This window comes from Terrapene carolina, unplaced genomic scaffold, assembly GCF_002925995.2.
Source record: "Terrapene carolina triunguis isolate 2854851 unplaced genomic scaffold, T_m_triunguis-2.0 Scaffold558, whole genome shotgun sequence".
In the NCBI taxonomy this organism is placed as follows: Eukaryota; Metazoa; Chordata; order Testudines; family Emydidae; genus Terrapene; species Terrapene triunguis.
Window position 1 is genome coordinate 1,594,766 of NW_020664909.1, and position 15,594 is coordinate 1,610,359.

At 39.5% G+C, this 15,594-nt stretch overlaps 1 protein-coding gene across 4 annotated transcripts in view; it reads left to right on the top strand.

Annotated features, from left to right (window-relative positions):
- Nucleotides 1-15,594, top strand: part of DCBLD2 (discoidin, CUB and LCCL domain containing 2) — a 70,048-nt gene that overhangs the window by 39,115 nt on the left and 15,339 nt on the right. For all 4 annotated transcript variants that reach the window (XR_003370151.2, XM_024203587.2, XM_026658977.2 and 1 more), the window contains exons 10-13: nt 11,980-12,127; nt 12,568-12,693; nt 14,604-14,697; nt 15,336-15,385. Coding sequence is in view for 3 of the 4 variants with exons in the window: in XM_024203587.2 (XP_024059355.1) it covers nt 11,980-12,127; nt 12,568-12,693; nt 14,604-14,697; nt 15,336-15,385 (418 nt within the window). In the remaining variant the exon portion in view is untranslated. The remainder of the gene's footprint in view (nt 1-11,979; nt 12,128-12,567; nt 12,694-14,603; nt 14,698-15,335; nt 15,386-15,594) is intronic.

Here is a 15,594-nt window from a genome sequence, read left to right on the forward strand (position 1 = left end):
GACCAGAGATTTTCTTTCCCCGTGAACATAGCGTAGTATTTGGATTTCTCCTTTCTCTACGCTGTTTCTGTTCATCTCCCACTATTTTCACAAAAATATTAGCACATAATCTTTTTTTCCTCATGGCATTTAACCAATTAAATTCCATAGTAAACATTTCATTTTTAAAAGTTCTCATTGAGAATGAGTTATTGTGATATGTAATTTCAAAATAAATCCATATTAAAAATGTAAGATTATTAAACACATGGCATATACTGCACTTAAAAAACTTTAAAGGTATCACTTGAACGGGTATAGGTAACAAAAATTAGTTAAGACTAATACTCTCTCCTTAATTCTTCCCAGTGGTCTAAATTCGGATTCTGTTAAAATAATGGCAAAGTTCCTGCTGACCTCACTGGAACGAGTATTTGGTTTATTTTGCTGCAGATTTGTAGGCACAATATATGTTACCTGATGGGTTTCATGCAGTGTCTAGAATCCAATAAAGTACCTTTTCTAGACCCTAGGATAGACCCTAATGTGAATACAGTTTTTTTAAAAATTTTAAATTATGTTAATTTGCCATGCTCGTTTCCATACACAGACAAAATTATAAAGAATCCAACTATATGTGGTAAGTCTGATCGTTTGGCTGAACATGCCAATACTTTTCTTGGAAAAAAGATGTTATCTCATGCAGTTGAACAACCAACAGACTGTCACATTGCTACTCTGTTAAGAATACTCTTTAAAATTACACTAATTTTAATAGGAGTATTTCATAATGAGATTGTCCTACTTTGTCTCTTTGTATTTCTGGTATTATACTTTGAGTGGGATTGCTCTTTTTTTTTTTTTTTTTTTTTTTTTATTGGTTTTTTTTTTTTTTTTTTTTTTTTTTCGTCTTTCCCAAAATGTTCATGTAATTAAATAAGATTCCAAGAAATGTTAGAGGAGACGATGGCCAAACTTTTTAAAATCAAAAGTTAGAAATATTCAATTGTTTTTTCTCATATCCAGGCTTGCCATTCCAACACTTGCTTCTTCTGGGCTCTGCAGCTTCAGGAGGTAGGACCAGACTTGTCAATCAGCCGAAAGGAGCTTGGGTCACCCTTCCAGAAAATTTCCTGGTTCCCTCTGCCTCCTAACATGAGAACATAGCAAGCACTTAGAGGAATAACTCAGAAGCCACGCTAGAATTCCTTTGTTTCTCCTAGTTGGTAACATCTCTGTTCCAGTGTTCAGTATCTTGTGGTCTCCCCAACCCCCCTGGCTTCAAGCAGAGCCAGAGATAAAGAGGCCTTAGTTGGGCAGATCCCCTGCAGACATTCTCGGCAGAGAGATCCTGTTCTTTCCGTATCCAGGAGGGGCCCTTCCCAGTGAGTGCAATCTTGTAGCCTTCCTTCCGGTACCACCAGAAGTGACATTCCAGTTGCTCAGCTGAAATGAGGAACCTGGCAGCCTGAGTTCCCAGCAGTAGCCAAACAGGAAGGCCTAATCAAGAGGGTTCAACAGTTGTGAGAGCAGCACCACCATTGTTATAAATAATGGTGTCCTAGTTACCAGGTTTAGTTGTACATCTGCAGACATGCCAGTAACCAACTCCAGTGCTGCTCCAGATGCCTCTTCCTGCACCTAAGGCTTCTTCAGACAGTCTCCTGGATGCCACTGGCAGATTAGGGGCTGCTTAGCTGAACTCTGCTCCAGAGCAGAAAACCCTGTTCATCACTGAACAGTCACCAGTGCTTTCAGCCAGCCCTGGGGTAAGTAGCTCACCATTGGTGATTTTAAACTCCCTAGTTACCCTAGAGATATATATCCTTCTGCAGAATTTATCCAATGATTGCTGCCAGTCTCAGACAACCAAACCGTTTTGTCGTCATCCTCCATCTCAATCATCAGTATGGCTAGTGTACTCAGGCTGGTCCTGAGAGCCTCCTCTTCCCCGCTCGACACCAAATGGACTTTTTTTCAGGAGAAGGCCAGCAAAGGTCAAGTATATCACTCAGAGGGAATTTCAAATAAGGTGACATTGACCCCTTCTGCTTCGGACTCCTTTCTCTTGGAGGATGTGAAAGTGTTCCTGCAACCTATGAGAGGAAGCAAAGGCAGTCTTCGTCCTACCCTGCCTAGAATCATAGAATATCAGGGTTGGAAGGGACCTCAGGAGGTCATCTAGTCCAACCCCCAGCTCAAAGCAGGAGCTATCCCCAAATCCCTAAATGGCCCCCTCAAGAATTGAACTCACAACCCTGGGTTTAGCAGGCCAGTGCTCAAACCACTGAGCTATCCCTCCCCCCATCCTAGCCTTCACCAGAATATGGCTGAGAGAAATTGGACGTAGGTCTGAACCTCTTGGAGCTAACCAATCTCACTGATCCTTCTGTATAAAGGATTAAATCTATAGCTCTGGTGGTGAGAAGCCAAAGACCAGAAAGAGTCACGTACTGAGGTCACCTAAGGACTCACTCATCTGAGAATTTCCTCTTCCAGACAACTTGCCTGCCTCAGGTTTGGATTCAAAGGAAGAATCCCAGGAATGGCTTCTCTTCTCTCTTCACTTTCTCTCCTGCCAAATCTCCACTCTGTATTGATACTCACATGGTTTCAGGGTTAAACACAGGACAGTCAACAAAGATGTACTTTCTTTACGTTTCCAAAGTAGAGCTCTTGATCCAGTCCTGGAAAATATTTAAAAGCAGAGTGAGGACTATCAAACAGGTTTAATCAGCACTCTGAAATGGCTCAAATTTAACAAAGCCTCAGAGTTGAAGTCAGACTGCTACTCTCACCAAGTGTTTACTCAGCCATCGCTAACTCCTGAGAATCAGTCATCCTTTCAGAAGGCAGTGTTCTACCCAAAGAGCTCAGTGATCACAGGCAAGAGTCCTCCTGGTGCTGTGGCCACATCTGCAGGACTTAAGCGTCTTCTCTTCTACCGCTGTTACGTGCTTTGCTTGTGCTATTTTGGCCTGTATGGGTTTCCCCTCAGAAGATACCTGGCTGGGCCTAAGGACCTGAAATCAACTACTACATAAAATCGCTCTCTCGGAGCAGCTTTAGTATCAGATTTGTGCCTTGTTCCATTTGTTTGTGGCTACCCAGGAGCACAATAATAAGGCATTTGGGGACTGTACAATGGAAGGCAGACAGCCGAAGACTTGATGGCTTCTTTACTGAGCAATTTATTTTTGAGTGCTTTGAATGCTTAGACAAAGCAGTCCCAGAAGTCAAAGATTAGGATGAAAAAATCCTGCCATTGGCAAGATACCAGAAGAAAGATTTGCAAACCTCTAGTTAGGAACAAACAGTCCTTTTGAGGTTTTTCCTCATCTAACTTCTGCTGATGAGACAGTAACTTGATGTAACCTTTCGGGTGTTGGAACAGATCCTGCACTAAAAGTCCCAGAAGTATTTTCTCCAAATATCCACCCTGAACAACAAAAATACTTCGCTTCCCTTCTCTCCTGTACCCATCCGAGGGGGGAACCCTGTGGAGTCATGCTTCTCCAATGTCAGCCAGCCTGCCACCTCCTTGGATCAGTGGGTGACAGAAGTAGTTGGTAAAGGTTCTGTAATAGAATTCAAGTCCCTTGCAGCTGATTCCTGCCTCCTCCCTCCAACTCCCTTTTCTTCTTTTCAATGTCTGATAAAGTATATCCAGATGATATGGGAGGTTGCTATCCCACTTGCCGGTCATTGAACCAGTACAAGACTGGAGAGATACTCAGGGTCCAATTCCACGTTCTTCTTCATCCTATGCAGTCACAAGGGATCAGAGTTATCCTGGATTTGAAGAGTGTGAATGTGCACCCACTTGAAAGATTTTTATTCCTTCTCTTCCATGTTCACCTTCATGCTATCTCAAATTGTTCCCAAGAAGCGCTCTTATCATTAGCCTGGAGGTAAACCAGGAATGGATTCAAATTGGGACACCTGGTTGAGAAACTGGACAAGATTGCAATTACTAATGTGATGGCCTTTCTTGTTACCTTTCATCTTGCAATTCTAACCCATATTGTGATGGGAAGTCTTCTGTCGACAGTTGAAACATAGGAAAAGGTGTCGTCTTTACTTTTATTTTGTGTGTCAGAATTCTTAGGATACCTCTGAGCCTTGGAAACAGTCACACTGGGAAGTCTTCTGGAGAGGGGAGTAAGACACTCCCTGGTGACTGACAGGATTGGTCCTGCCTGCTGAAGCTACACAGGAAAACTGACTGGGAACTGTGAGTTAGCCTTGGGCAGTCTGAGAAGAAACATAATCAGCCATTGATTTTAATTCTAGCTTTGACTGCCCTCTTCTGGCCTTTAAGGTAAAATCTTTGCTCTTTAGCCTGATAATTAGACTTTATGATTATTGTCAAAGATGTTTAATTGAATCATTCTCCTGCCTGAGAATAGAAAGGTTTTCTGTTTTTATACTGAGATATAAGCCCTTTGTACAGTGTATTTGAACTACCGGTATGTGTTTTTGTCTCTAGTATAGTGACCACCTGCAAATTCCTGAAGTGGAATGCAATGTGTAGCTTGAAATTCCATTGTAGTTAATAAAATGAAGTCTTAAATAAAAGAAGAAATATTTAAAAATACATTTGTAGAAATGTACTTCACCAAAACCTGCCAGTTGTGATGAAAAAGTATATTTAAATAATTGGAGCAAAAAGGAATCTATAGTTATACTGTAGTATACTCCCCTCTGCTCCTAGATCACCACCCATTCAGCTGTGCTTTTCAGTGGCCCCTTATATGCGGATGTTCTCCCTTTGATTCTTAAATCTATGCATAGTGCATGCATCTGGAGTTTTCATTCCTATTTACATTTTTAAAAATAAGTTTAAAAAGTCAAGAGTTGAGCACTGTTGAAACTCTTGCTAGTAGTTTCGTAACTCTTGCAAGTTATAAGGGAAATTGTGAAAAGAAAATGGTGATGCAACCAGGGCTTTTTAGGATTGTGTTTCTGCTACTGCTTCTAACCTTTTATTCTGAAAAAATCAGAAGGAAGCATTTGAAGTGGTGATTAATGAGAAGTGAAAGATAAAAGCTAACCTGTTGTGGCTCATTTGCTTTTCTGAAGGGCAGAGGAAAACAGCAGGGGCAGATAGGAATATAAAGAGAAGGTGGAAGTTTATTTTTAATCTTAAAAAAAAAACCCTTTGCTTCCCTTACATGTGTTTTCATGTTAAAAACATAACTGAGTTTAAGACAAATCTGATTGAGAGACTACTTCAGTGCTTGGTACCATAAATTTGACCTAAATAGAAAGAAGCAGTGAATGAGCAGCAATACTGTTCATTGTTGATCTAAGGCCTGGTCTACACTAACCCCCCAATTCGAACTAAGGTACGCAACTTCAGCTACGTGAATAACGTAGCTGAAGTCGACGTACCTTAGTTCGAACTTACCGCGGTCCAGACGCGGCAGGCAGGCTCCCCCGTCGACTCCGTGTACTGCTCTCGCCAAGCAGGATTACCGGAGTCGACGGCGAGCACTTCTGGGTTCGATTTATCGCGTCCAGACAAAACGCCATAAATCAAACCTGGAAGTTCGATTGCCAGCCGCCGAACTACCGCGTAAGTGTAGCCAAGCCCTTAGTGAAGACGCTGACTAACATTATCAAAAGCAACTAATGATTTTAGTTGGTTCCATTCTTGGGTGTCCAGTTTGAGAGAGCTTAAAGGAGATTAATTTTCAGAAAATGCTGAGCACACGCCTGAAAATCTGTGCCTAATAAGGTGTTAAACTGGATTCACAGAACCCCTATACACATTAGGAAATCTTGGCCACTGTTTGGCATGTTTAAAAAAACAACCACCACCTTTTGCAATTGGGTCTCTTAATCCAAGAGCAAAGAGCTGTTTAGCCAGTCGCAGACCAATCTTGCTCCATTCAGTAGTGTTTATTGATTAGCATTACAATATTAAACAGTCTAGAAAATTGAAGAAAGCATTCTTTTCTATTGCTGCTATCACATTATCCTAGCAATAGAAACAGGCATATAGCACAAACAAGAATACAAGTCAGCAGTTAGGAGAACAGATCTTTGTGTATTAGGCATCAGCCCACTCATGTGTCTCTCTCCTGAAAGTGCTCTCCTTCTGTGGGGCCCATAAATGCTACCCTATGTCAGTAAGAACTGTCAGCACACTATTAAAAAAGAAAATAGTCCTAAGTTAAAGCCATCTTCTATGTCTCTGTCTGTTCTTGTGATTTGTCTGTTTAGATTATAAGCATTTTGGGATGGGGACCATGACTTCCTCTGAATTGTACAGCACAGAGTACACTGTCAAAGTTAAATACCCTACTGTTCAATTATTTTAAAATAAACAGAATAGACTCCCTTTGCCAACGTACTCTCTGAGCAAATGAGGCCCATAATATATTTGCAGGCTTCAGTGTCTCGTTTATGCACTTATCATTCTGAAGACTGTTTTGATAAAACTCTGGAGCCTGGTGTGTGGTATACTGAGAACGTCTTTAATTTTGTCTACACACACACACTCACTCACACCCGCCACACACACAACTCTGTTACAGCATGCTATCCATGTACTAATGTTATGTATTTTAGTGAATGAAACTACTTTCTGTCCCTTCAGAAAGTAAAATTACAAATCAGAAAGAAAGTTGGTCAGTATTTTCAAATTTGAGAAAATATACTTTAATCCCTAAGTATGTAGTGCTAAACTAAAAACATAACACACACATAATAATTGCACTGATGTAGTTCTAAAACGAGTGGAGGCAGTCATAGTGTATTTTTCGTTTTTTGTACAGCACCTAGCACAATGGGGTCCTTGTCCGTGACTGGGCTAGATGCTATGATAACACAAATAATAAATAACAGTAATTATAAGGAGCATGAAGCCTACAACTCCACTCAATTCTACTTCTTGTTCAGCCAATCGCTATGACAAACAAGTGTATTTACATTTACAGGAGATAATGCTGCCCGCTTCTTATTTACAGTGTCACCTGAAAGTCAGAACAGGCATTCATATGGCACTGTAGTAGTCGGTGTCGCAAGTTATTTACGTGCCAGATGTGGTAAAGATTCATATGTCCCTTCATGCTTCGACCACCATTCCAGAGGACGTGCGTCCATGCTGATGACAGGTTCTGCTCAGTAATGATCCAGAGGAGAACGGACCGATGCATGTTAATTTTCATCATCTGAGTCAGATGCCACCAGCAGAAGATCGATTTTCTTTTTTGGTGGTTCAGGTTCTGTAGTTTCTGCATCAGAATGTTGCTCTTTTAAGACTTCTGAAAGCATGCTTCACACCTCGTCCCTCTCAGATTTTGGAAGGCACTTCTGATTCTTAAACCTTGGGTGAAGTGCTGTAGCCATCTTTAGAAATTTTACATTGGTACCTTCTTTGCGTTTTGTCAAATCTGCTGTGAAAGTGTTCCAAGACTGCTGTAACATGAAGTATATTGCATAATGCGGGTAAAACAGAGCAGGAGACATACTATTCTCCCCCAAGGAGTGCAGTCACAAATTTAATTAACACATTTTTTTAATGAGCGTCATCAGCATGAAAGTAGGTCTTCTGGAATGGTGGCCAAAGCATGAAGGGGCATGCAAATGTTTAGCATATCTGGCATATAAATACCTTGCAATGCCGGCTACAAAAGTGCCATGCAAATGCCTGTTCTCACTTTCAGATGACATTGTAAATAAGTTGGCAGCATTATCTCCCATAAATGTAAACAAACTTGTTTGAGCGATTGGCTGAACAAGAAGTAGGACTGAGTGGACTTGTAGGCTCTAAAGTTTTACATTATTTTGTTTTTGAGTGCAGTTACGTAAAAAAAAATCTACATTTGTAAGTTGCACTTTCACAATAAAGAGATTGCATTACAGTATTATATGAGGTGAACTGAAAAATACTATTTATATTGTTTATCATTTTTACAGTGCATATATTTGTAATAAAAATAATATAAAGTGAGCACTGTACACTTTGTATTCTGTGTTGTAATTGAAATCAGTATAATGAAAATGTAGAAAAACATCCAAAAATATTTAATACATTTCAATTGGTATTCTATTGTTTAACAGTGCGATCAAAACTCCGATTAATCATGATTAATTTTCTTGAGTTAATCACATGAGTTAACTGTGATTAATGGACAGCCCTAGTTTTAACATAGATATCACATACCTCCATAACTAACACTATAATCTTATATATGAAGTAAATTGTGAAATTAGAATTTCAGCTCAGATTCTTGCTTGTTTGGACCCAAAACTAGAAGTGTTCTACACAGTGTTTGTAGCTGCACTTTGTAACACTTCCTTTATGGTGCTACAACAATCACTGATATTGGTCTGAATCTATGAAGTAGGAGGAATTCCTTTGTATGTTTTTTTAACACATTACTTTTCTGCCGTGGAAGCATCTTAGACATTTCTAATATCGCCTATCACTATAATATCATCTAGGTACTATCGTAGTATACAGTCATAACTCCACCATCACGTACATCACAGTGTACATATTTTAAAAATAAATTTGCGCTGGTCTCTCACTGATGTTCACTACATCATTGTTTATGTACTATCTGTATTCCTGTAGTGCCTAGGACAGTGTGGCCAAATGTGGCCACCACAACATATAGGGTCTTGGAGCCCTTTTCCCAAACTCCCTGCTGCGGCCACCTACTCTGCTCCCTGCAGCAGCCGCCAAAACCCATGGTGGGCCCAGCAGCATTTCATTGTAGTGTAGTAGGGCTGCTGCCTCTGTGAATTCCATAGAGATGAACAACTGAAGCGCCCTCTCTGTGATCCCTAGGTGACACAGCCGAGAAGTTTTGGTGTGCAAAGCATTCAGATCACTTCAAAGAACCTGTGCATGTGGCTGTAGTGATGCTAACCATGTTTCCAACAACTGTTATACATGAGTGTGCATTCAGGGCACTTCACTTTGTGAAGAGCAAATACAGAAACAAGCGTACTGACAAAAACCCGGAGGCTGTACTCTGACTTGTACTGGAAGAGAGGAGTCATGATCAGTTCCCTTTCAAGAACCTTTTGAAATTAAAAAAGTTCATATTTACAACTATTTGGCTACAAAAAAGTGAGATATTTTGTTACAAACTTTTTAAAAAATTGTTTTATTTATGTTACTTTTATTTACATGACACTTTCAAATAACCACATGACTAGATTATCACTAGTATAATATTTTAACGTTCAAAACTGTGGCTACTGGGAATATGCTGTGGCCACACATTTGGCCACAGTAAAAACTCATTTGAGAACCACTGGCCTAGGAGTTCCCTTCACAGACTAGGACCTCATCCTGTTAGGTACACAACAAAAAGACTGTCCCTGTCTCAAAGAGCTTGCATTGATCTATACGATGCTATGCTTTATAGGGGATTTGGCTTTATCTAGAATCTATTCCGTCCTGTGTAAAGAAGTGCAAAACTTGCAGTTGACCAGAATATGTGTACAAGACTCTATTGTGCATTATAAGATGACTGTACAGGTACCATAATTTTTTTCTCTGGAATTAGATTTTTGTATAAAAGCAAAGATTGTATCGGCATATGCCTATCTGAGCAATGCGCAAATGAGGAAATTTGGGGTAAGTGCTCTTGCAGTGGGAGGCTGGCAATGACTTCTAGTCAAGCATTTTTTAATCCACTGCAAACTGCACTCCATTCTTTTACATAAATATTCAGTGACATATACGTTCATGAACTAGAGATCTTATGTTAATCATATCCAATTTACAGTAGATAAACTTGTGATACTGTATAACTAATCTTAATTAAAGTAAGAATGGAGGAACCAGTAGGAATTTTTGTTTTCTTTCTTGATGTATTGTTGGTAAAAGGGCAGGTGTTTTGACTTTCAATAGGAAATTAGCTGTCTTTGCTGCCTTTTTCCTGTAGATGGAGCTAAAAGTCCATGTGATGATCTAGCATTATCTTTTCCTTCCCACCCTTTGGATTGATAGAGGATTATGAAAAATACCAGTCATGAGCTTGGGGCTGCATCTAGAAGGTTGTGACAGACAAATGCTGCAGTAACCAAGGCCCTTGTGCATTGAGTTCTCAACTTGGCCTTATCTAACACCTGTCTCTAATGCTGGCAGAAAGAAAATGCAAACAATACGTAGATACATTTCCCTTGATTCAAATGCAAACCATGTCATCCTCTAGCTATCTCAGAACCTTGATGAGATTGGCTTCTGGGAAAGACCGAGGTTATGCTTGTGGATAGAATACACTTTGAAGAGCTATAGGGGGCACTTGCACTAGCTCCATCAAAATAACGCTCCACCTAGTTGTCCTGGACTGATCCTAGAAAGAGCATCTAGAAAAACTTTCTTACTCTGTCAGATGATCAGAATATATCCTATCCTGCCAGACACAGACTTGGCCACACTGATCAAATGCTCATAAACTTAGAGCAGATTGTTGTAATTCACTCTTCATTTGGGCACTAAAGAAAGCACAGCTAGTGCAGAGTGCACCTTCTGGCTAACCCGGGTTGATAAGAACACAGTATGTTTGTGTCCAGATAACTCTGCTGGCTGCCTATCGAATAGCAGATCAAGTTTGAAACCCTACCCTTGATCTAAATGATCGTAACAAGCTGGGTCAGCAGATCCTCTAAAAAGAATAGGACAAAGTGGGTCTGTAGGGACCCTAGCGGGCTTATGGAAAGTATTGTTTCCATGTCTTTGTTTCAGATATTTCTGGACAATATGAGGAAGTTGCCTCCATTCCCAGGATTACTCAATAGCTGTGTTGTCAACCCTAATCCTCAAGCTTGCTCTCTCAGGGTTGCTTATGATAGACTGCTTCAGCTGAAATTGCCATATATGAGGGAAGTTATCCCATTAACATACCAACAGGGAAGTGCACGCTCAAATAGACCTTGGCTCCCAGGTATTTGATTATTCCCCCCCCACCAAGGAGGGTCTAGTTACTAGTATTTTTCAAGGCCTCCTTCTGCTTACACTGCAAAGGGAAGGAGGGAAATAACTTTCTATTGGGATCTCATCCCCCCTTGTAGTTTGGACCGACCAACCAACCCATGCCCCTGAGTTTCCGGTCAGAGTTGTCTGATCATGTTCAGTAACTTCAGAGACACTGGATTTGGTTTCTCTTTTTCCATCACACATTCAAAGTAGTCTTTCTAAGTCATTAGTGTGTGTCAGGTTTAGTGATGGTGGTCAGGTAGTAACTATGTAATAGCAAATCAAACAAATGCCAGCTATGTGAAAATAATTCGTGGCCTGTAAAGTTCCATAAAAAAAAAATCCAAAAATTTTACCTTGAACAAATATAAGGAATTGTTGCTAAAGGTCTTTTTGTGGGTTTTTCAAAATTCCAGAGTCCCTTTTGTTTTCATATCAAGATTTACAACCTCTGTAGACTGCAACCATACAAGCACTAGCGTGTAATGTTGATTACATACTTGAGCAGGTCTTGAATTCCATTTAGTAGAGGTTTTATCCATACACATGCCAACCTAAAATATAAAGGCATCAACAGTTTTTTGGCATTCTCTTGTTGCAACTGCCTGCCATATTTGAGGTATAAGTACAAGACTGATGGATATAAGATGCATAATTATCTATCAGTAAGATTAGACTCTTGCCATGGGCATTATACATAAGATGACAATGGAGTAATGTCATGATAGCTGGCAGATTTTATTCTGAGACAAAGGTACTGGAAAGGAGGTAGATGACGGGCACTAAAGTTATTTCTACTTGTCTAATCTGGAGGTAAGATGTTGAGGTTTTGGTTCATACTTCACTATGATTAGTCACCCTTTCTCTTTGAGAAGCTTGGTCAGCAGCACTGTTCTGGGAAACAAGTAAGAGGTCCTAATTACACAATGCCTTGCACTGCTTATTTGGTTAATTGAAGTTATAGGGCATAGTTGGCAATGAATTGGTATAGGATACATTGTAGGAGCTAATAATTCAGTTTGAATGTTTTGTTGTGTTTTTTTTTCTTTTTCTAGATATTTCAAGGAAACACTGAGTATTACCGGGAAGTTCGCAATAACTTCATTCCACCTATTATTGCACGTTTTGTTAGGGTTAACCCGTTAAAATGGCATCAGAAAATTGCAATGAAAGTGGAACTGCTAGGATGTCAGTTTAATATAGGTAAGACCATTAAAAATGCCTCAGTCACTGTAAAACACTGGAATATGTTTGTAGCTATCACTTAATTTAACTTTTGGCCTTTGTTTTCCATAAGAAATCATGACAAAACTTTTCTCTAAAATAATATTTCGGGAATGAGAAAATCTCATCTTCCTGTAACGTCCACTGGACTAATATTTTCTAGTTTGACACTCAAAATATTCTGAGACTTACGTAACTTGGAAAATACCTGCTTGAGGTGCTCCATGGGTAAGCTTCTTGTATCAATGATACTAGCAATTGGCTTTTTCTTTTCATGAGCTCTTGTACTTTTCTGACTGAACAAAATGAACGAGTCCTTTGGTAAACTGGCCACATTTCCCTTTCCTACGTAGGGAGCTTGTTAAACTTAAACCAGCACCAGGATTGGGTAAACGTTTTTCGTAAATATGTTTCTACAGGTCGGGCTCCAAAACTTACCATGCCGCCACCACCACAAAGTAACAACGACTTCTCCATGCAGACTGATAAAACAACCTCCACTCCTGAGATCAAAAACACCACTGTGACTCCAACTGTAACCAAAGGTATCAACACTTAAGTGGTGATAGTGTTTGAGAACTGTAGTAATAGGTCTTATGTTAACATAACACTGCAAACAACAGTGAAAGATGTTGGTCCCAGGATATTAGAGACAAGGTGTATGAAGTGTTACCTTTTTTTTGGACCAACTTCTTTTGGTGAGAGACAAGCTTTCAAGCATCACAGAGCTCTTCCTCTGTGTAGCTCGAAAGCTTGTCTCAACAGAAGTTGGTCCAATAAAAGATATTACCTCTCCTACCTTGTCTCTCTTACGCCAACATAGTTTATCTAAATGTAAATTATTTTGGATTTACTTTCTGCCCTTTATGGTGCTCTGAACTTATACCTGCTGTAACAAATCCCATCACACTAACTTTTTCCTTTTAAATATTTATATTACTATAGTAGAGACCCATATGATGGGTAACAATTTATAGCTACATTCTGGCCTCAGATATGCAAATCCTTTGGAACAGCTTCTGTGTGAAAGATTAAAAAGGCTGGATCTGAAGAAGTTGTGTTTTTTACCCATGAAAGCTTATGCCCAAATAAATCTGTTAGTCTTTAAGTTGCCACCGGACTCCTTGTTGTTTTTGTGGATACAGACTAACACGGCTACGCCCTGATACTTAAAAAGATTGGGACACTTCAGCTTAGAAAAGAGATGACCCAGGAGGATATGATAGAGGTCTATAAAATCATGAATGGTGTGGAGAAAATGAATAGTGAAGTATTATTTAATCCTTCACATAACACAAGAACTAGAGGTCACCCAATTAAATTAATAGGCATCGGGTTTAAAACAAAAGCAAGTACTTCTTTACACAACACACAGGCAACCCGTGGAACTCGTTGCCAGGGAATGGTGTGAAGGCCAAAACTATAATTGGGTTAAAAAAAGAATTAGATAAGTTCATGGAGGATGGGTCTATTGATGGCTATTTGCCAAGATGGTCAGGGGGACAACTCCATGCTCTGGGTGTTCATAAATCTCTGAGTACCGGAAGCTGGGACTGGGCGATAGTGGATGGGTCCCTCAATAATTGCTCTGTTCTGTTCATAGCATCTGGCACTGGCCACAGTCGGAAGACAGGATACTAAGCTAGATGGACCATTGGTCTGACCCAGTATGGGCATTCTTAAACATTGAGGTGCCCTTTTGAGCTAGAATTTTGAAATTGGGTACACCTCTTCATTCAAGGCCACTGATCACAAGAAAGAAAAATTCCAAATTGGAACTTTCCGTCTGAGTGAGTTCATCAAAAAGTCATCAGTGTCTGTCTTATTGAATTTCATCCATTTGTTACCGATTGTCAAAAAGTGATGAGTCCTAATATTTTACATTACTGCCATTAATTTCTTCCATGAAGCATCCATGCTCGCATGAAACCTCATCACTTTGATTGATTTTTAGCAAAGAAAATTGTGCAGGCAGTGATGAAGGGTGGTTGTAGTCAGAGTAGGCAGTTGTAGTCCAAAAAGTAGGTTGCTGCCAAATGATATATGAACACTGTTTAAATGTCATTAACACCTTCAAGTCAATTTTAAGTATTGTAAGTTCAGAAGTGTGTGTTCCTGTGCTGTTCTAATTTTCTTTAGGTTGATATTCAGGCAAATTGTAATTTGAACTTTTTATATATATAATATATATAAGAAATGTTCTGACTCTGATACAGTAGCTTGGAAAAACTACTGATTGTACAGATATGTGGAAAAATTGGATGTTCAATTTATTATTATTTAACATTTACATTTAAGGTAGCACCTAGAGGCCAGCCTGGTCAGGACCCCATTGTGCTAGGCACTGTACAAACATATAGAAAATTATGGTGTCTTCCCTAAAGAACTTGTGAACTAAAAATGGATGTGCAAAAAGTTATTCTGTCCTACACCACTTTTGTTTAATGGATTTCAGATGTGGCACTGGCAGCAGTCCTAGTTCCAGTATTGGTGATGGTCTTCACTACTCTCATTCTGATCTTAGTGTGTGCATGGCACTGGAGAAACCGGTAAATGAATGGATGCTTAGCACTCATGTAAAGTATTTTAATTTAATGTGTAGATATGAACTACACTGCATATGTAAGTATGGAAACTGTAGTTAAACCATTTCCAGAATGGATTTATTAGTTCAGAATAATTTATTCATGTATGAAGAGGAAATGTTCTGCATTCTGAAGATTCCATATTTTATTGGCTAGCATTATGAAGGTTTGCTCTATTCTACTGAGTTCTTTTCCTGAAATTTTGGGAAACACTAGTTGGTTGGGAATTATATTTTGAAACTTGAGCACCAGCTACAGCCAAGGGCATAGTCAAGGCGTTCACTCCCCAGTCAACTCAGAGGGATCCACCCTAGTACATGACCCAGCGGTCTCCTTTCATGTTGTCCAGGTTAGGAGGAGCTTGCAGGAGGCTGAAATTGGAAAACTGCAGCTTCATATCCTCCAACTACCACCAGCTATCAGGATTTATAATAGAAATCATTACTAGTCTGTAAACATTTCAGTGCTATAATTTGTCAGGATTTTTCTTCTGAAGAACAATGTTTGCTAAATCAGTATTTGTGCTTTTGCATTTGAATATGGTAGCTAAATCTGTCCAACTTAGCTTGGGTTGATATTTTTGGGTTTTTATTTTTTTCCAGAAAGAAAAAAGCTGAAGGAACATATGACTTACCTTACTGGGATCGCGCAGGTAACAAAATGGTGGCAAAATCTCTGGACTCAGTGCCAGCCTTAATGAGCATCAGTGTTTAAAACACATGTTTTAAACAATATCTATAACTTCATCTCTACCAGCTTGTTGTAACACAGTGGTACTGAATTCCTCTTCCATTCAGACTTGTAACTTTTCTTTCTGTATGTTGGCTTCAAAAATAGGAAGACTCATTTTTTCCAAAGTAT